Raw genomic sequence first — 24,537 nt, 5'->3', positions numbered from 1 at the left:
TGTTGACATTGTAACCCCAAAGTGATGGTGCTAGGAGGTAGGGCCTTTGGAGCTGATGAGATCATGAGGGTGGATGCCCCAGAATGGTATTAATGACATTTTAAAAGATACCCCAGGGAGATTCCTTGCCCTTTTCCCCTTTTCCCCTTTTCCCAAGTTATAAGGAAAATACAGCCCTCTAGGAAGCAGGCCCTCACCATACGCTGAATCTACCATGCCTTGATCTTGGACTTCCAGCCACCAGAGCTGTGAGCAATGAATACCTGTGGTTTATAAGCCCCCCAGGCTATGATATTTTGTTACAGCAGCCTGAATGGACTAAGCCAACTTCTAAGTTTTGGTGTTGTCTTATTTCTTTGGTCAGTGTAGGATCTTTCTGTCCACATAGTTTACTCTAGAAAGGTGTATGCTCTATTCCTAATGGTATATTTGTCTTTCCTATCTGTGGAATATCCTCTTATCCAATTCGTCTTGGCTGGGCAACATATAAGCCATTAACTCTTTACCCTTGGGTTTAGTTTGGGTTCTGCTAAGCCCCCTGCTGAAAATTCTGGTTTCTACAATTATGGCTCATGCATGTTCCTGACCCATTAAACTTCAGTGGAAGAACAGAAATGGTGAGGGAGGTGATGGAGTTGATACCTTGAGCTGCTATATGGTGCAAGATCGTCTTGAAGATAGGACATTTGGCATCCTTTTTTTTTTTTTTTTTAAGAGATGGGGTCTTGCTAGTTTTCCCAGGCTAAACTCAAACTCCTGGGCTCAAGTGATGCTCCTGGCTCAGCCTCCCAATTACCTGGCAATACAGGCGTGTGCCACCATGCCTGGCCACATTTTTACTCTCCAGTTGCTTAATATATAGTAAAGATAATGGTTCAAAATGGTAAATTTTTTTTGTGTGTATACCAATAACATTTTTTTTTACCTTAAACATATTCAATCTTTATTCGACAATTTTTTAAAATTTCAACTTTTTTTTTTATTCATGGGATATATCTGCAGGATTTTTTACCTGGGTGTATTGGATGGTGCTGAGGTTTGAGGTACAGTTGATTCTGCCACACAGGTATGGAGTATAGCACCCAACAGGTAGTTTTTCTACCTTTTCCCCCTCCCTCTCCCTGCTGTAGTAGTCCCGAGTTTCTGTTATTGCTTTATGTCCATGAGTACCCAATGTTTAGCTCCCACTTCTAAGTGAGAACATGTGGTATTTGATTTTCTGTTTCTGCATTAATTAACTTAAAATAATGGCTTCCAGCTGCATCCATGTTGCTGCAAAGGACATGATTTCATTTTTTTTTTTTTTTGAGACGGAGTCTCGCTCTGTTGCCCAGGCTGGAGTGCAGTGGCACGATCTTGGCTCACTGCAAGCTCCGCCTCCCAGGTTCACGCTATTCTCCTGCCTCAGCCTCCTGAGTAGCTGGGACTACAGGTGCCCGCTACCACGCCTGGCTAATTTTTTGTATTTTTAGTAGAGACGGGGTTTCACCATGTTAGCCAGGATGGTCTCGATCTCCTGACCTCATGATCCACCTGCCTCGGCCTCCCAAAGTGCTGGGATTACAGGCATGAGCCACCGCGCCGGCTGATTTGTTTTTATGGCTGCATAGTATTCCATGGTATATACGCATCACATTTTCTTTATTCAGTCCACTGTTGATGGACTCTTAGATTGATTCCATGTCTTTGCTATTGTGAATAGTGCTGTGATGAGCATACATGTGCATGTGTCTTTTTGGTAGAACAATTTATTTTCCTTTGTATATATACCCAGTAATGTGATTGCTAGGTCAAATGGTAGTTCCTCTTTTAAGTTCCTTGAGAAATCTTCATACTGCTTTACACAATGGCTGAACTAACTGACGTTCTCACCAATGGTGTATATAGCCTTCTCTTTTGTCTGCAGCCTCAACAGCATCTGTTGTTTTTTGATGTTTTATGAATAGCCATTCTGACTAGTGTGAGATAGTATCTCATTGTGGTTTTGATTTGCATTTCTCTGGTGAAAAATGGTAGATTTTTAAATGGGATTTCATTTTTAGATTTAATAGAAACTGCATAGGTGACTGTGCAAAGAACTCTTAAGATTTGACAAAAGGCAAATTAGATTGTAATCTCCTTTATGTAGGAGGGGAAATAAAAACCAGAATATTAAAATATCTACATGTACAAAAATAGACAAAGTGGCAGATTGCTGGTGTTGGATGATGTTGAGCAGGGATGGAGGACCTGTGTGTGCATGCATGCATGGCCATGCGTGGAGAGTGGTCATTCATTTTGGTAACAGCATAGAGCTTTGGGCTTCAGAACAAAAGATAAGCCACATCCCACTCAGGTACCCTTAAATGTTGTCTCCACTAGACACAAAAGAAAAGGAAGCCAGAGATGTCTGTAGCTTATGCAGAGTTTTGGGAATAGCTATTCTAGACTTTCTTAGTGAACAGTATAGAAGGATTATTGTACAAGCCCAGTAATTTGGGCAAGGGTCAGATTCTGTTGCTTTTGTTTTCTGGATGCTCCGTAATGAATGTGAGATGGAAGCGGATGTCTCAAGTGCTTCTTGTTCTCAGAAACCTCCTGGCAGCAGACATCTCAGTGGGCCCAGACGTTCAGCGTGGCTGGAAGTAAAACACAGGGAAGGGTGCTCTTTCTCAGTTATCCTATTTTTTTTTTTTAAAGCATCTACAAAGCTTCCTGTTTTCTAATATATTCCAAGGCCTTTGAAAGGCAAGGCCATAAACACCCAGGAGATGTGACTTTATTCATTTTAGGGTCCAAATACCAAAATGCCTGTCATCAGGGCTCACCTTAATTAAATACATATCTTAAAATTAAACCAATCTCAATTTAAGGAATGTATACTTTGGGGAGAAATTTATTACAATTTTTATTCTGAACACTTTAAATTCTGATAGGCCTGAAGAGTGTGAGCCTTGCCTTAATTGCAACCTGAGTCAGAATAACTGCCCTGCAGAGAATCATTTAAAATACCCAGTCAAGTTATAAATTAGTCAAAATGCCATTCTGAGATATTATTATTTTATGCAGTCTTTGCAGAGAATACATGCTATATAGCCCTTCTTCACTCCCAAAGTATATGTATATATTTAATGAAGTTAGTTTTCACCTTTTTTATTAAAATTTTTTATCCATTAACAATTTTAGAATTCATTTTGTAGCATATCCTCTTTATCTTAGAAATATTAAAAATCTATCTACCTATTTATGAATAACTATCAATAACCACGTTTCACCCTTTGTGAAATCCTTTTCAATTTTTGAAACTCACATAGGAGATCTTGTTTTTTTTTTTTTGCCCACAAGGATGTAGGTTGGTTAAATTTACAGTGATTCTTTAATGATGATAATGTACATTTGATTGATATCAATAAGAAATATTGATATCTTAAATATCAACATTTCTTGTAATGCTAAAAATTTACAAGTTGCCAATTTTTTGAATATGACTATATTTTCACACACACACGTACACAACAGCACTAATTATATTCACTAAATATACCTACAGATACTTAATCATTTACACAGCCACTATAATTTTATACTTGATGGCTTAAACCAGTAATTCTCACTTGAGTGTGGTTTTGGCCCCTGGGCTGTCTAGCACTATCTAGAGACATTTTCCATAGTTAAAACTGGGTAGGAGGTGCCACTATCATCTAGTGAGTAGAGGTCAGGGATGCTGCAAAATACTGTACATTGTACAGGCGACGCCCCCACAACAAAGAATTATATGGTTCACAATGTCATTTGTACTGAGATGGGGAAACGCTGGGCTTTAGATTATAGTAATTTTGTGCAAATTAGCCAAATTTCAAAAAACAAGGGAGTGAAAAAAGATAGCTCTCAACCTGTGAATATTGTGAATGCCCGATCTAGACCTAGTAAGTGTACAGATGCCCTTGGGCCCGTCTTCTTAGGTTGCTGCTGCTTCATAATCGCTCACTGCCCATCAGGACCTTGTGGGATGTAGATTTAGGCAGAGGAGGGTTTTGATCATACAGCTGGATCGGTCATAACCAATATGTGACTCATAGTCTCATTCACATTGAGTTTGAGAATTTAAGGCGTGGGCTGGAATTCCTTATGGAACTAACTTTATATACCTTGGAAGAAGTCCACCCACTAAATTCTACATTTATTGAGCTCTGTGTTTCAGGGAATGTGCAATACCTTGAGGATACATACTATCTCATTTAGTCCCAAGTAGCTTTTAAATATTTGAGAGTGGTTTTGGCCCCCAGGCTGAAAGTAACATCTACCTCTGGTTAAAAATCTTTCAGGAAAGAAGCAACCAAACAGGACATCACCTCTTTGTTTTTCTTGTCTGTCTCTTAATTATTCAGAAATGGGATTGCTGTATGGCAGACATCCAAATGTTGTCTACAGTAGAATTCAGAGATAGAAGCAAACACCTAAATCAATCATTTGGTGAGATGCTATTTGTCACTTTCAAAGTTACAATCCAGATTTTCAGTGCATTTTCATCCAACTCTGGTGAACTTTTCCCAGGATATCATGTACTATGGAATTTCCCCCCATTGTATTATTGTTCTGTGATAGATCCAGCTCCAATATGTTTTATTAAAAAAAAAGCCATGTGATGTATTCTGTTCAACTGATTACTTAAATGAAATGGATAATTATTTTCTGATGCAAATGCTCGGAATAACCCACAAAATCCTTAGAAATACATTTGTATATTTTGAGTTGAAGAACATGCTAAAGGCACCCTCCTTGCAACACCTAGTGAAATGTTTTCCGTTCCTAGGGGATCATTTAACATACTGTCTATTGCTGCACAGCATTCTTTTATTGTCACAGGAGCAGCGACTTATGTAGGGATAGTTATATTATCCATGTAAAGACAAATTGAGGTGGTGACCCTTTAAAAGTTGACTCCAGGCTCAATGGGAAAGTAACTCAAATGCAGCCTCAGCTTTTTAAATGGGCTGAAGGGTGAAGAGCATACCCTCTAAGGCATGCAGTGGCTTACTGGAAAGTCAGGATAATTGTATCAACACTTTTAATTATGAATGAAGTCTTCAAGAAACTAGCACTACAGCATGTACAGCATGCACCATCTTGTATAGTTTTTTACAAGGAAACTGAGATTCAGAGCAGTGAAGTGTGTAGCCTAAATATATATGCACTTGACCAGACCAAGGAGAATTTGTGTCCAAAGTCTACACTCTTCATTTGATGATGTTCCCTTTGTGGCCTGAGAAATATCCACATCATGATGCCAGATTGACTTGGATGCATGCTTCCGTTTTTCTCCTACTGGAAAACTTTTAGAGCTCCATGTATGTCTCCTTAGGAAAATGTGACAATTTCCTTAAACATTTGAGAAACAGTGTTTTGGAAGTACCCATGTATTGATAACCAGTCTGGTAAACAATAGCAAAACTGGGAGGTGTCGTTACTATAATCTGCATAACCTGTATAACTCTTGAACATCTGTTTGATCATGCAGCACAGATTTGTTTAGTGTTTTCTAAATGTCAGGCATTGTTCATGGTGATAGGATGTACAGCAGGAATTAAGACAAGTGGTGGCTGCTAGGCATGGTGACTCATGCCTGTAATCCCAACACTTTGAAAGGTCGAGGGGGATGATCCCTTGAGGCCAGCCTGGACAACATAGGGAGACCCGATGTCTACAAAAAAATCCAACGAATTAGCCAGACATAGTGGTGCATGCTTGTGGTCCCAGCTACTCGGGAGGGTGAGACGGGAGGATGGGTTGAGCTCAGGAGTTGGAGGCTGCAGTGAGCTATGATAGCACCACTGCACTGCAGCTTGGGCAATATAGCAAGATACCATCTCTAAAAAAAACAAAATAAATAAAGACAGGTGATGTTCTTGCTGTTGCCTACTGTGGAGATGGCACTATATGCATTTCTATACAAATGAATAGGAATTTCATAGAGAGATGTTGTGGATTTCGTGGAAGAGCCAGCCAGTGTTCTAGGTGGTTGTTGTGTGGCTTCATTATTCTTGTCTGCTTTCTTTCTCTTTTAGGCTGCCTTGGAGTTTTCATAAGAAATTGTCCCTGGAGGTGTTGGATGGTCACAGCTTCCTTGGAGCATTGCAGTTGCTGGAATCCAGTTTCAGGATTAAGGGAGGGCTGCCTCCTTGCAATGGGCTGCCAAGAAAACGGCTGTGCTTGTTCTTAACCTCAGGCTCTGTCTGTGATCAGTCTGAGAGTCTCTCCCAGGTCTACGGCTCCCTGGAAAGCTCTATCTGCAGGCTCGCCTCTGGGCTTTGTCTCCTTGGAGCCACATCACTGGGACAGCTGCGGATGTGGATGCAGATTTGAACCATGTCGCGGCCCCAGGGACTGCTATGGCTTCCTTTGTTGTTCACCCCGGTCTGCGTCATGTTAAACTCCAATGTCCTCCTGTGGATAACTGCTCTTGCCATCAAGTTCACCCTCATTGACAGCCAAGCACAGTATCCAGTTGTCAACACAAATTATGGCAAAATCCGGGGCCTAAGAACTCCGTTACCCAATGAGATCTTGGGTCCAGTGGAGCAGTACTTAGGGGTCCCCTATGCCTCACCCCCCACTGGAGAGAGGCGGTTTCAGCCCCCAGAACCCCCGTCCTCCTGGACTGGCATCCGAAATACTACTCAGTTTGCTGCTGTGTGCCCCCAGCACCTGGATGAGAGATCCTTATTGCATGACATGCTGCCCATCTGGTTTACCGCCAATTTGGATACTTTGATGACCTATGTTCAAGATCAAAATGAAGACTGCCTTTACTTAAACATCTACGTGCCCACGGAAGATGGTGAGTACCTCATTGGAACAGAAAACAATACCTCTTGTGCAGTGTGTAGAGAGATTTGCTAGGAGGGTTTTATAATGTCTCGTGCATGATCTCTTCTATAACCCGTTTATTTTAATTTATTTTTCATATTCCAAATGCAATTCTTGCAGCAACTTACCACATGTTCCACTTGTATGTATTGGGCCATCTACTGACTGGACAAAACTATAAATAATGACTTTAATTATTTACATATATTGCCTTCTTAACTTTTTATAATGCTTATTTGCAGATGAAAATAAATATGAGCATATAATGTTGCATGTTATACCTGAATCATCTGTAAAGGAATGAATCTATAGAAAAATAATAGAATTAAGTACACTATTATGCTCCAGTTTGCAAACTGAAAGATGAGAAAATGGTGCTTTCTGCCTTAATGACTTAAGATATTAGCACCTTTTTTGAGTTTTCAAAGAAAAACTTGATTGTTTTTAATATACAAGCAGGGGATAGTTCATACAATAGTTGGATTTCATTGTTTAGAATCAGTTTTCTTAACGTAAATTTGGATGTTCTTTTCTTCCAATATTTGCTGCAATCAAGTGGCAAAATGTAGTCAGATGATTCTAGCTACATTAGAGATGAATGCGTTTGTATTTTTAAAAATTTCCTTTTTTATATAAAACAACAATGAAAGTCTGTAGACACAATAACATTTAATATATTAACCTAATGTTAGTAAAACATGAATAGTTTTATGTCTGTATAGATTTCAAATTCAGATTTCCTCAGAAGAATAACCAGACTAAAGTATGCCACAATGGTATCACATTTCCCAGTTAGCATTTCCATATGCCGTTTTTAGATGAGGAGAAAGAACAACAGAGAATAAAATATACCTGGAAAGAAAGGAAGTTAATTTGTGGGAATGATAGATGTATCTAATGTAGAAACTACAGTGTGTCCTTTGTATAAAGTTCTTCGTGGAAAGTGTGATAAATTTCTTTTATGGAGAAATTTCTTCTTCTTCTTCTTTTTTTTTTTTAAACTTCAATCCCTGGAAAACATTTTTCAGTAAGATTTGGCTGAAAATACTAAATAAACAACGACGGTAATCCAATGATCTCCAAAATTGTTTTGCATCTATCAGATTACTCTTTCTCCATATAAATGCCAGATAGTTTAAGTAGAGTGTCATGAAAAACCATACCAGGGTTGTGTGTCACTGAGATTACAAATTGTCATTGAGATTACAAAGAACAGCCCAGAGAAAGAAATTAAAGGATTCTGCTTCATTATATTAGTGGTTTCTGGCATATTGCCCTTGTCGTTATGGTGACAGACCTCTCAATTATCTCATAAAGTCTAGGTCTGAATGTGATTCAAGGAGTTAAACTGACATTTGGACGCTGTACTTCCATGGGGTGTTCTGAGCTGTCTCCGTGCCTAACAGTCCCTCTTTATGTGTGTGTGTGAGATGAATAAGAGCTCTCAAAAGCAATTAGGGTTCTCATTTGAGCAGCCACCTGGGTTGAGATCTTTCTCATAATGAACTATTCAAACAAAAACCAAAAAGAAAGGAAGACAAAAATGGGGAGAAAACCCCCCAAACAGGACAAAGGGTTAAAATTGCTTTCATAATACTTTGGATGTGCTAGAATCTGGTAATTTTGTAGAGCTAGCCTTGGCAACAATGAATGCACTTCAAATAGAAGGCCTCCTCATATAGGAGTTGGACAGAATGAGACCACCCATGAAAAAGAATCAATAGCCTCCCTGACTGCAGAGCCCTGTATGTACAATTGTGTGGATGGAGACCACAAACGGTGTGGCTGTTTCATTGCAATTCGGTATTGAATTAAAATTTGAGGAATGTAAATATGTGAAAAATGCTATTCAGTGAAAAAGTAATCCAAACTTCATAATAAACCCAGTTCCACTTGTTTAGTTCTTTAGGCTTTTTGAAGCAATATGTGCATATGATCTTGACAAGGGAATCAGAAATCTAATAGTGACTGAAAAGGTAGAATCGATCTCCCCACGATGTGTAAACTTTAGAACTTTGCTGGTGAGAGTTCAAAGCTACAGCCCTGCATGTTTGTACCATCCACAAGTCACAGCCTATTGGGTTAGGAGTTTTTATTTTTGGTTGCTTGCTTGTTTTCTTAACTCTGTCAACGAAGAACCAGTGCAGGCCAGGCGCGGTGGCTCACGCCTGTAATCCCAGCACTTTGGGAGGCCAAGGCAGGCAGATCACATGGTCAGGAGATTGAGACCATCCTGGCCAACATGGTGAAACCCTGTCTCTACTAAAAATACAAAAATTAGCTGGGCATGGTGGCGTGTGTCTGTAATCCCAGCTACTCAGGAGGCTGAGGCAGGAGAATCGCTTTAACCCAGGAGGTGGAGGTTGCAGTGAGCCGCAATCGCGCCATTGTACTCCAGCCTGGCAACATAGCAAGACTGCGTCTCAAAAAAAAAAAAAAAAAAAAAAAAAAAGAACCAATGCAGAGCTTTAGATGTTTAATTATTAATTATTCACTAAATGAATGAACTCCGCATCCACAGCAACATATTGAAATGTTGGCATCATGCTGATTCTCTCCAAAGGCCTTCTCTTAGGGAGTATCTCAATTCAGATCAGTGCTTTTATTTAGCAGGATAGATAGCAATATTATTATTTGGAATTCAAAATTCCACTCTGACCAGTCTGATAAAGCCAGAAAGACAAATCTAAACAATAACAACAACAAAAATCTACTTTTTTTGTTTAGCTTTGTCTTTCTGCCTTGATCAGATTGGCTCAAATTTCTGTGTTTCTACTTTCATAAAATGTGTAGGTATATTAAAAATACAAAAGTAGACTATTTTAGATACGTACTTATCCTTACATTTAAGAACTAACTTGCAAGGGAAAAGTGTTGGAAATTTCTTTGTAGTACAATAGTTTATGAAACATATATTTTTTTTCTGTAGAAAACAATACTTTTTATAATTCCCTTTAAAATAAATCAGGTCTTGCTGAAGGTGAGTCTTTTCATTTAAACTGGCATCATGATCTACTAAACTTGGGCTTGGGTCTTTATAACTATTTCCTACCTTACAAATTTCTTTATTTAAATTTTCATAGGTTATTAATTTCTCTTTGTTGTTAGACAACAGGCTAATTAATTAACTTGAATTGCATATTTAACCTTTTGATAGGTGCTCAAATAAGGTCAAAGTCAGTCAAGCCAGTCGGAAACTCTAGTAGGATACATGGGCCATTGTTGACAAGGAACAGTTGGAGACCGAATGACCGAATCTGCATGGTGTATGTGTGTGTGTGTATGTGACAGAGAGAGAGAGAGAGAGCAGAGAGAGAGTGACTGAGTGACCACTTTGAGGAAGCAATGCAGAATATGGCTTGGTAGCTTGACTAAACATAAATTGTGAAAGTCAAGCTGAGAAGTTCTAGTCTCACATACTAAGTCCACCTGAGTTCATACATGAGGGGATGGCAGTACAGTTCGTGATTCGTCTTGGTCCCCAAGGAGACTGAACACAGAAAGATGAGTTATGGAAACACTTAAGGTTTTTAATGAGAACCAGTGATACTGTTTAGAAGTGAGGTTAAAAAGTAAGGGAAAAATAAAAGACACATTTTGAAGGAGTTGCTCAGACAAGATACCTTATTAAATATAAAGCTTGGAGGAGAAAGCCACAAGTGAGTCCAGGTTGCCTTGGGGAATGGACAGACCCATGGAACCACTTCCTGAGTAACCTACACCTGCGCTTTCTCTCTGGATCCTTGGACATACATCTTAAGGTCTTATTCTTGAAAGATTTCAGGAGTGAGAAGCCCTTCCATTCTTCATCATGGGACTAAAAACACTGGGAAATATAAAGGAAAATATAAATGAAAGTCATTATCGCCCAGGCACGGTGGCTCATGCCTCTAATCCCAGCACTTTGGGAGGTCGTGGCGGTTGGATCACTTGAGGTCAGGAATTCCTGACCAGCCTGGCCAATATGGTGAAACCCCGACTTTACTACAAATACAAAAAATTAGCTGGGCATGGTGGTGTGCGCCTGTAATCTCAGCTACTTAGAAGGCTGAGGCAGGAGAATCACCTGAACTCGAGAGGTGGAGGGAGGTTACAGTGAGCCAAGATCGCACCACTGCACTCCAGCCTGGGCAACAGAGTGAGAATCCCTCTCAAAACAAAACAAAACACCACTCATTATCATTGTATTTTCATTGTAGCATAACAGCAAATGCCATTATGATTTCTAGAAAAGTGAAATTTTGGGTTTTTTTTTTTTTTTGCTAGCAATACAATTGAAAAAGGAAGATATTAAAAAAGAACAGATTATTGAATGCAAGGTGTCCCTATCATCTTTTTCCCCCAATATGACACCTGACACTTTGAATACTGTGACTTAAGTAAGCTTGCTATGATTGTTGATTGAGGACCTATTTGGTGAAAGCATGGAGCTTTATGATGGAATATAAACAGACACGACATGGACAGTGACCTGTAGGAGTTTGCGCAGTTAATAAACCTAGAGGTAGATAATAAGCCAGAGCATCCTAGTTAGGGAACAAAGAAAGCTCTGTGACAGCTCAGGGACAAGCTATTTTTTGAGGAAAAACTTGATGGAAACTGTTAAGTTGTTGAGCTGTGCCATGAAGAATATATGGGTGATGGAAGGGATTCATCTATTAAAGCATCTGATGAATGGGACATTTGAACACAGAAATCTATGTGAAGCGGCTTGGTGTCAATCGTTGCTGTTGTTACTACTTGGGTGTTAAGTGTGGCATGGTAACAGAAGCTGTGCTTTAGCATGGGCTGTTTCTGGCAGTGCCATATCATGAAAGTTCTTTTTTTTTTTTTTTTTTTCCTTTTAGAAACAGGATCTCGCTCTGTCATCCAGGGTGAAGTACAGTGGTGCACTCATAGCTCCCTGCAGCCTCAACCTCCTGGGGTCAAGGGATCCTTCCATCTCAGCTTCCTGAGTAGCTGGGACTACAGGTGCACTCCACCATACCTGGCTAATCTTTTTAGTTTCTGTAGAGATGGGGTGTCACTATGTTGCTCTGGCTGGTCTTGGGTTCAAGTGATCCTCCCACCTCGGCCTCCCAAAATGCTGGCATTACCAGCATAAGCCATTGCACTGGGCCCATAAACATTTTTGTTATCCACAGCTGCTGACCCTATACTTTCTAGGGTAGACAAGCTACCTAAGATGAAAGGGTGGCAGGAGAACAACAGGGAAAGAAGCTGGAAAGTCAACCAGCTTTGCTAGCGATTTTACAAAAAAAAAAATGTATTCGCTTCTTTTATAGATACCACTGGATCTAATTCAAGATATAATTTATAGCATGGTTTTCATCCTTGAATAGCTCCCATCTTTTCTGAGGGTCTTAGAAACTTTTCTGGCATTCTGCGTTAGTCAAGAGATGTTTGTGTTCAAATGGTAGAAGGCAACCTAGCCTCAATCTGACTTTGAGGGAAAAAATGTAAATTTATTAGAAGGGCTATGGGATATCCAAACTTATTGTAAAAGTTGAGAAATCAGATTGGGAGAATGGCAGGGATGCAGCTAGACTTTAGACGCACCTGGAAGTAATGAATCCAAGGACATCACCAATCTTCATGTCTGGTTCTTTGCTTCTTTCTGGAAATAGGCTTGCTTTAAATGGCGGTAAGAGGGTTCTCTGCAGTTCTTGTTAGTTGCATTTTGTTTTTCTCAGTACCACCAGTGAGGGACAGAGTTCCATAGTTCCATACTAAAAGTCCCAGGGCAGGGTTTTGATTGGCCCACTTGACTCAGGAGTAAGAAGAGATAAAACTGGGCTGTTCTTGGGTATACCAGTTGGCAGGGGGAGAAGGACAGTTCTTACCATAAGGTGTCTGGAATGAGCAGGCACTACTTCACTTCACTGTCCAAAATATTTTTGAGCATCGATTATATGCCAGACATGCCTTAGAGGCTGAGATTGCGAGAGATACAAGCATTCCTAATTTTGAGAGATAGGTACTTGTAGGCAGAAAAGTCATGGTCCCTGAGAGATGTGCAAGCACCGCCCTCCACCCCTACCCCCCAACCAACTCGCCCATTCCTGGAACCTGGGAATAGGTTGGAGGCATGGCACCTGACTTCTTCAATACTCTGCCTTAAATAATGACTTCAAATGGCAAAGGGGAATTAAGATTGCCGACTGAATTGTGTTTGCTAATCAGCAGACCTTCCAATAGGGAGAATCTATCCTGGATTCTCATATATATTAACAGAGACCCTCCACTGTGGATGCAGAAGACTCAAGAGGAGATCAGAGTTGGTGTAAAGCAACGTTGAGAAAGAGATACCTGGACATTGCTGGCTTTGAATATGAGAGAGCCAGGAGAAAGGAATGCAGGTGGCAGCCTCTAGAAGCCGGAAGAGACAGGGAAACAGATTCTTCCTTAGAGCTTCCAGAAAGGAGCCCAACAGCCCTGCTGATACCTTGATTCTAGCCCCATGGAAGAAACTCTGACCTTAGAACTGTAAAAGAATAAATGTGTGCTATTCCAAGCTTACTAAGTTTGTGGAGATTTGTCTTAGTGGTAATAGAAAACTAAGGAAGAGTTTTATCGCCCTGTAATATTATTTGAAATTCATAATGAAGTATTACTCTGAAAACAAAAGTTCAGAGTCTCTGAAGTTGTTTGGTTTCGGGCCTTCCGGACCCCTCTCCATTCTGGGATGCTATTTCCAAGAATTTCTAGTTGAAAACACCCTTGGGTACTTGGAGCTTTCTACCTTGCTCAAGCATGCTAAGGAGATCATATCAATTCTTATTTTAGGGCAGACATTTTTCAGATTTTTAAAAATGTATTTTTTTAAAATTTGAGAGCTAGGTACCCTGTCTCTGAATGGGGTCTTGCACTGTGGCCCATGCTGTAGTGCAGTGTCACAGTCATAGCTCACTGCAGCCTCAAACTCCTGGCCGCAAGCGATCCCCCAACTTCAGCCTCCTGAGTGTCTGGGACTATAGGCTGAGACTGCTATATTGAGGTTCAGAGAAGAAGCATGTCCAGGTATTTGCAAATTAGAAACTGGTGGCAGATTTTTTTAAAAAAGAAAAGATGGAAAAATATCCCCTATTAGATTTACATTACAATTTTCAGCTACCATGACTGGCTAGTTTTTAAATTTTTAAAGAGTTGGAGCCTTCCTATGTTGCCCAGAGTGGTCTGGAACCCTAGCCTCAAGTGATCCTTTCATCTCAAACTCCAGAGTTCTGGGATTACAGGTGTGAGCCACCAAGCCCAGTGACATTTTGCAAATTTGACATTTTGCATCATGTTAATATAGCCTCATGGCAAATTGTCCTAAATGGTATATTCAAAAGATAATACTGTTTTGACACAGAAAGGTACCAAAGGGTCATTTAACATTTTTTCAGGAAGCTATAACAGATTTCTAGAGTAGATGGCTTTGAATGACATATAACAAAATACCCAAATTGTTCTTTCCTCATCTGTCTCCATAGAGTTTCACTCAAGATTGCGGCTGCACCTTTACATGTCTTATTTTCCTACTCACAAACACTGCTGACAAAATCCTCTGTGTTCCCCACTCCTTCCGGCTACACCTTAAGCCGTGGTCTCTTCTGGGCAAAGTGATTCTCTGACCTTTTCAAGGTACACCTTGTTTCCTCCTCCAACCAAAACTTGTTTGCTGGAGTTGAAATGCCAGTTTAACCCCTTAGCAGATCAGTCATTATGGGCAAGTGACCCAGCTTGCTTGGGCCACAGTGTCCTTATGTCTAAAATAGAGGCGGCTGAGAGGTTTAAGGTTTTAATCCATATAAAGTGCTTAGTAGCCAGCACATACAAGCACCCTGTAATCTGATGTTAGTGCAGCATCATTAATAACAGAAAAGGGAACCCGAAAATTTCAGCAAAATTACATGTGCATAGTGGGTCTGGTATGTATATTAGTCTAGGCATAATGTTGATCGTCTGTGACATAACTATTGTAGTAGTAGAGGGGTAAGCTTAAGAAGTAAGACCAATAGCCCATCATTTCTGGCAGTTTCTAGTATGGTTTTAACAAAAGGGAATTTTGGGAGGAATAACATTTTTAAAAAGAGCCGACTATTATCATTCTGCTTTATTCCTAACTTTAGTCTTTTGAGCCTGTGTTATCAAATGGATTTGGAGCATATGTGAATTAGAGAAATTAATCACTAGGAAAGGATTAGAATTAACTTTTTTGGAAAAGTTCCTTAAACCGTCAAAAGGCAGTAACACCATTCTTTGTGTGTGAGATTAAAGAGAAATTAATTTTCTTTCTCTTCTTGTCTAGACACACAAAGTCCAATTGTACGCATATAGTCACAAAATAGAGGTGAAAAACGAAAACTGTGTTAACACAGTGAGACAGATGTTTTAACCAATCAACATCAACATGCAACTAGGTGAAAATAATTAAATTACTCCAGCTTTCATCTGTCAGTTGGATGTTTGACATTGTGTAGACACAGCTTATAAGTAATTATGAAAGATTATTAAATAAAGATCTCCCTGGCACGGATTAATTGAAAAGTATTTAGTATTTTTTATAAGCACAGTTAAACTGGAGTGGATTTCCGATAGCATGTGTCTCTCCCCCAGCTCAAAAAGCTTTCAGCAATTTGAATACTGAGTAATAATCTTATTGAGGGTTTAGAAATTACATATGTTTGGAATAATACTATTTAGTAGTATGAATTATGCCTGTTTGAATAATTAAGAAATATCTTTTCCTAACAAAGAACATTTTCCCTTATGTACATAATCTTCTAATACATGAATTTTAATTCAATTCAATTTGCAATTTAGATTTTTGTCATAATTTGAACAAATACAGATTACCTAGAATATATTAAAAATCAAATTTTCACATAGTGCATATCATAAGAATTTTTTTTTTAGAAATTGTCAGAGATAGAAACTTTAGGTACAACTAGTCCACTGGAATATTTGGCCATTTAAAACAATTAATTAGCTCATTATTTATTTGTGGAGTCTTGCTTCCTAAGATGTTGTAGTCTTATTTGTTGTCAATTAATATTGCTGGTTTGAATACTGTTATTTATTTTCCATACTGTTTTAGCCAAGCTATTGATTTTTATTATTATTATTTTTTTTAATTTTATTTTTTTATGTTTGAGACAGTCTCTCTCTGTCACCCAGGCTGGAGTGCAGTGGTATAACCTCTGCTCACTGCAGCCTCCACCTCCCAAGTTCAAGTGATTCTCCTGCCTCGGCCTCCCGAGTACCTGGGACTATAGGTGCCCACCACCACACCCAGCTGGTTTTTGTATTTTTAGTAGCGATGGGGTTTCACCATGTTGGCCAGGCTCAAACTCCTGACCTCAGGTGATCCTCCTGCCTTGACCTCCCAAAGTGCTGGGATTACAGGTGTGAGCCACCGCGCCTGGCCTAGCCAAGCCATTTAACCTTTAAATATTTAGTGTCCTCAGCTATTAAAAATAAGAGTAATATGATTATACATCCTATGAATTTTTTTTAGAATTACTGTGATTTGGGAGTAAACAACTATATAAGAAATAATTATAAAATAGATAAGATTAGTGCATATTAAGACTTTGATGTCATATTAATTGAATGTTAATCCCATGACTTTATCTTTCACTGGAAGATTCTTTGCCTGAGTGGGGTACTGGAAGCCATTGTTGAGAGTAGATCCGATCTTACTAGACTGTTGGTTGGTTCTCCTAAAACCAGGCTGTTTTCATAATGAGTTAGTTTAACATTTTGTCTTTATGTTTAAGCACCCGTTTGCTTGGTGCAGTCACAGCCAAACTGCAGACAGAAATCGAGAATTTGTGAGCTCCAGATTTGAGAGCCACAGAGAGTTTGTGAGATCAAAAACGTCCACTCTCAGTAAATAAATCAGATCTACCTAAATCACACAGTCAGCTTAAAGGCAAGGGAACCGGAGGGAAAAACTCCAAAGGAGTGATCTCTTCATGCAATAGCTACTGGTAAAATAAAGCAAAGATGAGACAGTGTAGTCTCCACCTTATTATTTCAATCTAATATTCTATATCGAGGTTCAGAGAAGCAGGTCCAGATTTCCACAAATTAGAAAGTGGTGGCTTGCTCTTGTAATCCTAGCACTTGGGGAGGTCTAGGTGGGTGGATTGCTTGAGCCCAGGAGTTAAGACCAGCCTGGGCAACATGGCAAAACCCTGTCCCTACCAGAAAAAAAAAAAGAAAATTAGCTGGGCTTGGTGGCGCTGGCCTGTAGTCCCAGCTACTTGAGGGAATGAGGCGGGAGGATCACTTGTGCTTGGGAGATCAAGGCTATGGTGAGCTGAGATCACAGCAGTGCACTCTAGCCTGGGTGACACAGTGAGACCCTGTATCTAAAAAAGAAATAAAAGAGAAACATTTCCTTGTTAGACTTTACGTATCTGATGATGACTTTTGATGGTGAAGGTAGGCATTGGTATGTGGTCTGTGGTGTCTGTGTGTGTGTGTGTGTGTGTGTGTGTGTGTGTGTGTGTTTGTGTCTGTGTGTGAATGCTGTTGAAGGAAAGCCGGTAGGAGAAATATCCACAATTCAGTTAAGATCAAACATGTTACAATTTTCTGGGAAATGCCAAGTTATACAACACCTAAACTATATCCTCTTCCCTCTGAAACCCCAAACATCCCAAAGTCTCCTTCAAGCCAGACATCCTCTTGGTCTACTGTGCATGGTGTCTGCACGGTCCTCAAGTTTGCCTCAGGGAAAGTGCCTGTTGCCATCAGAAGGAAAGAATGCAGCAGGTACTGATTTATCTCAGGCAAAGGAGCTCTTCTGATGGATTTCAACCAGATATGAAAATTGTAGGTTCTTGAACACTCCTTTTCTTCTTTCTTAAAATGGATGTCTGTAGCTACGTTCTACTCTCTTCTCTGTCTTTTATGACATAATCAATCATTCACTCAACGAGGGAACACCTAATATTCACCTAACATCCCATTTGCCTGTCACATATGGACTTTAGCCTCCAGTCGGGCCAATGACACTATTGATCTCCTAATTCCAATCTAGACTCTTTGGGCATTTTTTTCTCTTTTCCATTCCTTATTTTCTTTAGAGGCATTTTAGATAACTCATTTAAAAATTATTAGTAAATAAATCATTATTTGCAATCAGCATAGACAAGGCCTTGGGTGGGTATCCGGAGAGATCTAAACCCGCTGCTGGAAAAGTGAGTGGGAAAGCCCCATTGATATGTGACCCAACTAAACCAACATTTCATAAAAAGCACAATGTCTTCAGTGACTGCTTTAGGATTTCAGGGAAAAGAAAATGGAGGCAAATCTGAAAGTGGATGTTTTCTATGGAGGATCCTTGATAGAAAAGTTTTCACCCAGCCTTGAGTGAATATGCAGAGCGTAAACACATGTTTGTGCAGTGAGGAAATGCTGTCTATGTTTCCTAAAATGGAGGTTCTTGTTTATTCTTTAGCTGCACAGAGACATAAAAGATTCAAAATTGGGGAGAAGGGAGAGATGAAACTAAGACAAAACTGGAGGAGGGTGCAATGATGTTGTAAATTAACATGCAAAATACTCACTTGGGTATTTTTTAAGTTGTTACATTGTGACATTGGAGGGTTCATAAATGGAATTCCATCCAAACTAATTCTAATGCCTGTCTTTTCTTTTTAGCAGACTATAGAATGAAGTTAAATCAAAGAACATGAGGTCCCATTCTTACCAAATTCAAATATACTTTTTATCACCTGGTGTTTAAATCATTAATACTAAAGCTTTCAGTCTCCTCCAAATTTCTAATCTAGTAAAGTACTTTCATAATTTTATATTGGAAATGTACTAATCCAGATAACTAGTATGAAATCAAGTTATAATACTATTTTGCATGTTTCTAAAATGTTTAAATTTAAAAATAGAGAAGTAAGCTTCAGAGAGAAAACTGCAGCTTTCCCAAGAATATTAAAATGTTAACAAATTATTTCATTTTGAGCTAAAATCAGATGATAATGAGAACAAATTTCACCATCGCACATTCTACAAGGATCTTTGCATTTTATACTTTTTTTTGTTTTGCTTTATAAGAGGGGATTTTGGTAAATTGAATATCATACTGGAAATTTACCTAGACGGAAACGATAGAGTCAACTTAGACTTTAATCACAGAATGATAACATCTTCCAAGGAGAAGGAGCTTTTGGGGTCATTTCACCAAAACTCTTTCACCATATAGTATTTTCCCGTTCATAAACCTTTTGGCACTCTAAGCAGAGATGAAGTATCCTCCCCTGAATTCCTAGAAGTTGAATTTAATCACCATTTTACGAGTCTACCCTCCCCAGTAGATGGTAAACCCTTTGAAGACCCAGAGCATTTTTGAGGTAAAAGAGTGAATCATATACTTCAATGCATGGAACAAATGAATGAACCTGTAGTGCCTGGCCACCCAGCTTTTTTTTTGAACCTGACCAATAAAGACGTTTACAGCTTTTTAATTTCATTATCAGAGAAAGGGTTGGCAATATTTACCTGAGCACTCTCTACAAACAGAGATGAAGAAATTTGGAATGTTTCCTTTCTCTCCTAATATATAGCTTTGGAAGTCTTAGAAAACATGTTAGTATGTTCCTTCTAGGTAGTCTTTTGCAGGCATCCTCTTCAGTGTCAAGCATCTATTCTCATGCATCACATTACAGGTTATGAATACACCCAGAGTTTATGTGAGATCTTTTTTTGTCAAATGCATTAAACTCTTGGCTTACATATATTGAGCTGGAAGCCACATGTTTTTATAATATTTTAAAAGTACTATATTTTATAATATGCCTTAGAAATTAAAAAGAAAATAGAATACCTCCACTTCCTATGACAAACTGTCAGCATATACAGCAAGGCAAAGACATTTGTTGCTGAAGCTCTGTTTTTCCCACCGGATGCTGAATGCACAACAATCACCAGCCAAGCCAGGAGCCTGTTTACTGCAGGTTTCCCTGAAATGCCAAGCCCCTGAGGCGTTACAAGGAGGGAAGGCAGCATACATGTGTGATAGAATGGCCAATAAACTAATTGGTTTATAGTTTTGAGAAAGCAGCTGGTTGCCTGTTTTTAAATGCAGTGGTCTATAATTTGATAGAATGCAGAAGGAATCATTTCCAAGAAATTAATTAAAGTTCATAGGTTGGAAAATAACTGAGCTCATCATTAGGGAAAGCTTATTCTAAGACTTAGGATAAAATGAGCTTCCTCTTGCATTTCATTCAACTTAAGGTTTTGTAGTTACTTGTCATCATCAAAAATATCATCAGAGTCATCGCCATCATCATTATCTAAATTTGAGTAGCTATGAGAAGGTATTGTGAGGTCCTAGCTTTAGAGGAATCAATTTCTTTGAGATTTGATATTGTTATTTTAAGACTGCAGAGCATAGATTAGAATCTGTGTTTTAAAAACTTTGACAGGCCACATCATAGGTAGTAAAGTTTTCTCTTGGCATGAGTTTTGAGTTGACTTGTGTTATGGTTGAATTGCGTCTCTCAAAAAAATTGTTTATGTCTTAACTCCTGGTGCCTAGGAATTTCACCTTATTTGAAAATAGAGTTTCTGCAAATGTAATCAAGGTGAGTTCATACTGTGTTAGGGAAGATCCTAAACCCAATATAATTGGTGTCCTTGTAAGAAGAGACACAACAACAAAGACAGAAACAGGGAGAAAACACCATGTGAGGATGGAAGCAAACATTGAAGTGATTCATCCCTAAGCCAGGGAGCACTGTTGGAAACCACCAGGAACCAAGAACAACTCAATCCAAGACAGAAGCATGAAATGGATTTTCCTTAAGAGCCTCTAGAAGGAATCATCTTAATTTTGGACTCTGCCCCAGAACAGTGAGACAATGCATTCTTGTTTCAAGTCACCAAGTTTGTGGTAATTAGTTACAAAGCCCCAGAAATCAATGCAGGCTGGATTAGGTATATTCTGCGTACATACACTGCCTAAGAATGCCAGAAGCCAGAAGAGGTGATGTCTGCATTTTTGGTTCCTAAAATCCTCTCTCAGTACCCACTGCTCTGTCCAGGGCAAAGCTCCTCTGACACATTTTTAGCCTTTAGGCTATGTCCTACCTCCCCTGCTCACCAGAGAAGTAGGTCTTAGATTCCAGTCTCTCAAGGCTGGCATTTTCCAAGTGAAAGACACTGCCTTTGTGTAAATCCCTTCCCCTTGAGTGTAGGCAGGACATAGGATTTGTTTCTATCTCATGGAATATGATAGAGATAATGGAACACCACTTCTATGATTATGTTACATAAGCATATAAATTGTGTCTTACTAGTATACCCTTTTTGTTGCATTCTTGGTTTCCATGCTTTGATGAAAGAGCAGCCATGTTAAACAGGTGCATATGGCAAGAAGCTCAGAGCTGCCTCTGAAACAACAACCAGCAAGGAACAGAGGCTTTCAGTCCAGCAGTCCACAGGGCATTGAATCCTGCCAACAACCACATAAGTTTGGAAGCGAACCTTCCTCAGTTATTCAGTTTTAAAATGAGACCCCAGCTCAGGCCAACACCTTCATCAGTGAGAGACTTCGAAGCAGTGGACCCTGCTAAGGTTGTGCCTGGATTCCTAATATGCAGAAACTCTCATAAAATAAATACATTACTTGAAGCTGTTAAGTTTGTGGTTATTTGTTAAATAGCAGTCAATAACTAATGTGGCATAATATGCAAAACATGGATTTCAGCTGAGCACAGTAATCCCAGCTCCTTGGGAGGCTGAGGTGGGAGGATTGCTTGAGGTCAGGAGGTCGAGGCTGCAGTGAGCTATGATAGCACCATTGCAGTCATAGCTCATGGCATCTATAAGCCTGGGAGACAGAGCAAGACCTTGTTTCTTAAAAAAGACATGAATTTCAAATTTGGCCAGATTGTAACCCAACTTCTACATAGATATTATGTCTCCATTGGAGGGATATATATTTCAAGACTTTGCAATCCTTAATTACTTAGGAACAATTAGTTAGTAAGTGAAAGAAATTCAGGTTGAATTCACTTAAGGGAAAAGAAGAGATTTTCGGGTTCCATTTACTAGCGGTGCATTTAGTTTCGAAAATGGTGTCCTCAGGTCTCATCATTGCTGTTAGGAATCTGGCACTTTGGCACCATGTTTCTTCTTCTTTGGCTTTCTTAGAGAGGCTTGTCTGTGTGTGGTGGTGGGCAGTCAACAGCATTTCCTAGTATGTCATCCTTTTCTCAGAGAAGCACATTGGCCTAGCAACTATGCGTACTGGCCTAATTTTAGTTGCATGCCAACCAATGTCTATATCCAGTGGAAAGAGACACTTGAATTGATATGGACTGCTTGGGTTATGTATACTCTTCAGAAATGGGAAGAGATTGGGTAAGTCCAGTAGGCTTAGGGTAGATGCAAGTAAGATTGCTCCCCAGAGGAAAATTGAATGCTAGGTAAGCAAAACTCATTGATGTCCATTGTTGCTCATATTATAAATAGTACCAAACAAGAAAGAATGGCATGGCTGCTTCATGGAAGAGGAGATGAACTTGGGGGCAAAACCTTACCTAGGATATTTCCTTTTTTCAGCTAAAAAGAGGAACTTGGACATTCAGAAATGAGAAAACTTGTGTATTAGTTGCTGTTGTTGGTTTGTAAGCAGCTGTAGCTCTTAGTGACATATAGAGATAAAGTGACAGGAACAGATGAGGATATTTCTATTAGGATGTTATCCAGGCAGTTCTATGTTGGGAATCACCCTCCTGGGACACTCCTGGTTCTGGAAGCTGTCAGCTGGTGGCAAATCAGAGATAGTCTAAGATTTAATGCCAGATGGGAAACGTGACCTCAAATGAATGAGGCTGTTTAGGAGTGGGCGTAACATGCTGTGCTGGCCATCTCTTTTAAGAGTTCTAACTGAAAGGTTAGGTTTACTGAAGAATAAGCCAATTTGGGGAGCTGATCTGGTGAACATGAATTTGGCCAAATTTCAGCCTAAGCATTTAGCAGGGTGAAAATTTGGGAAGAGTTTCGTTGTAGAACATTAGGCAAATGGCTGACAAAAGAGCTTCCAGTTCTCTCACAAGGAATTCTTCAAAAAGCAAAGGAGGTCCTTTTCAGTCTGCCTGCTTTTTCTGCTCAGTAGACTTCTTTGTGAGACTATGCTGTGAGTGAGTTCTCAGGCTGGTGATATAACCTAGTCTTCAATTCTTGTGCAGCTCTGTAAGTCCACGTAGGCACCACTAATACCCTTATGACATTAAATGTCATTGGATTGTTTGCTAACATTTGCTTCCATATGGGCCCCAGGCATTAGCAAACATGTAGTTTATTCATTTATTTATTCACTCAGTGAATATTTATTGAACTTATTCTAATTGTCAGACCACTTTGCTAAATGTCGTTCCATCACTTTCCTTGCAGACCATACAGGGGAAAATGCACAACTAACTGGAATCATCATTTAGTGTAATCCATGCAATGATGCAACAAGTTGGGGAGATGTGAAAACATCTGGGAGGAGCATGTGTCCCGGACTGAGAGGGTGAAAATGCACTAAGGAGAAATTTGAAGAATCAGTAACTGACCAAATTGCTGGGAGGAGAGTCATTTCAGACAGATAGAGGAGCACGTTCAAGGCTGAAGTCTACAGCCTGACATTAATATCGATTCTCTTAGCTAAGTGTTGTTAAAGAAACCAAATGACAGTGAATTTGAAGTCCTGCACTCAGCCAACCGTATGAAGTGTAGTCACTGTATGGTCAGTTAATTACAGGGCAGGATCCTTCAGTCATCAGTCGAGCTAGAGAGAATATTGACAGATGTGCTCTTATGAAAGCTGAGAAGCTCAACCAGGACAAGTATTTAGCTAAAAGGGGGTCTGACCTCCTTTTAGAGATGGGAAGCAAGGGTGGACAGCATAACCTGTAGACTAAATCTGTCACACTGCTGTTTTTGCGAAGGGTTTAATGGAACACAAATAAGCCCTTTTATTTATGTATTGTCTATGTCTGCTTTCACACTACAAAGGCGAAGTTGAGTAGTTGCAAAAGAGACCATATGGCCTGCAAAGTCTACAATATGTGCTATCTTACCCTTTATTTTAAAAAGTTTTCTGACCCCTGATGTAAAGGACCAACTTCATGAAGTCGCATGCGGATTTTCTAGTTACCATATAGACATGAATGGAAGAGTACAGAAGTTCCATGTCAGACAGCAATTGTTTTCAAACTTGCTATGAATTTTTTCCAAATGCAGATTCCTGGGCTCTATCCAGGCTTCCAGTGACTCAAAATCTGGATATAGATTCCAACAATTTGCCTTTTAGTGACCTTAGAGGTGATATTGATGGCAAAAATTTTATATATGTACGTATCCATGAAACAGAAAATTGGACATGAAATATTTTTTAATCCACATATAAACAGATACTCCTTTCTGTCATTAAAAACCAATTAGGAAAAAAATGATAAAAGCCTGATTTTAAAACCATGGTCCATATGACTTCTGCAAGATAATTTTCTGAAGTGACCTTCAAGATGAAATAGTTGCAAAGTATATCTGTGTTCAATTAAATTAGGAAGTATGTGTGCAACAGGGAATTATTAGGTGTAGATCTTTAAAATCAAATCAATGTAAACAAAACACTGTTAGCCCAGTGGCCAAAGAACACAATCAATCAAAATATGAATAAATATACAC

The 24,537-nt window shown here is 39.3% G+C and overlaps 1 protein-coding gene across 7 annotated transcripts in view; it reads left to right on the top strand.

Annotated features, from left to right (window-relative positions):
- Nucleotides 1-24,537, top strand: part of NLGN4X (neuroligin 4 X-linked) — a 341,699-nt gene that overhangs the window by 70,712 nt on the left and 246,450 nt on the right. For all 7 annotated transcript variants that reach the window (XM_054472568.2, XM_063659997.1, XM_054472569.2 and 4 more), the window contains exon 2: nt 6,045-6,817. In XM_054472568.2, coding sequence (XP_054328543.1) covers nt 6,346-6,817 — 472 coding nt within the window. In that variant the 5' untranslated portion in view covers nt 6,045-6,345. The remainder of the gene's footprint in view (nt 1-6,044; nt 6,818-24,537) is intronic.

The sequence above is a fragment of the Pongo pygmaeus genome, chromosome X (genome assembly GCF_028885625.2).
Source record: "Pongo pygmaeus isolate AG05252 chromosome X, NHGRI_mPonPyg2-v2.0_pri, whole genome shotgun sequence".
Lineage (NCBI taxonomy): Eukaryota > Metazoa > Chordata > Mammalia > Primates > Hominidae > Pongo > Pongo pygmaeus.
Note: the sequence above shows the minus strand (reverse complement) of the source record. Positions and strands in the feature narration are given on the sequence as shown.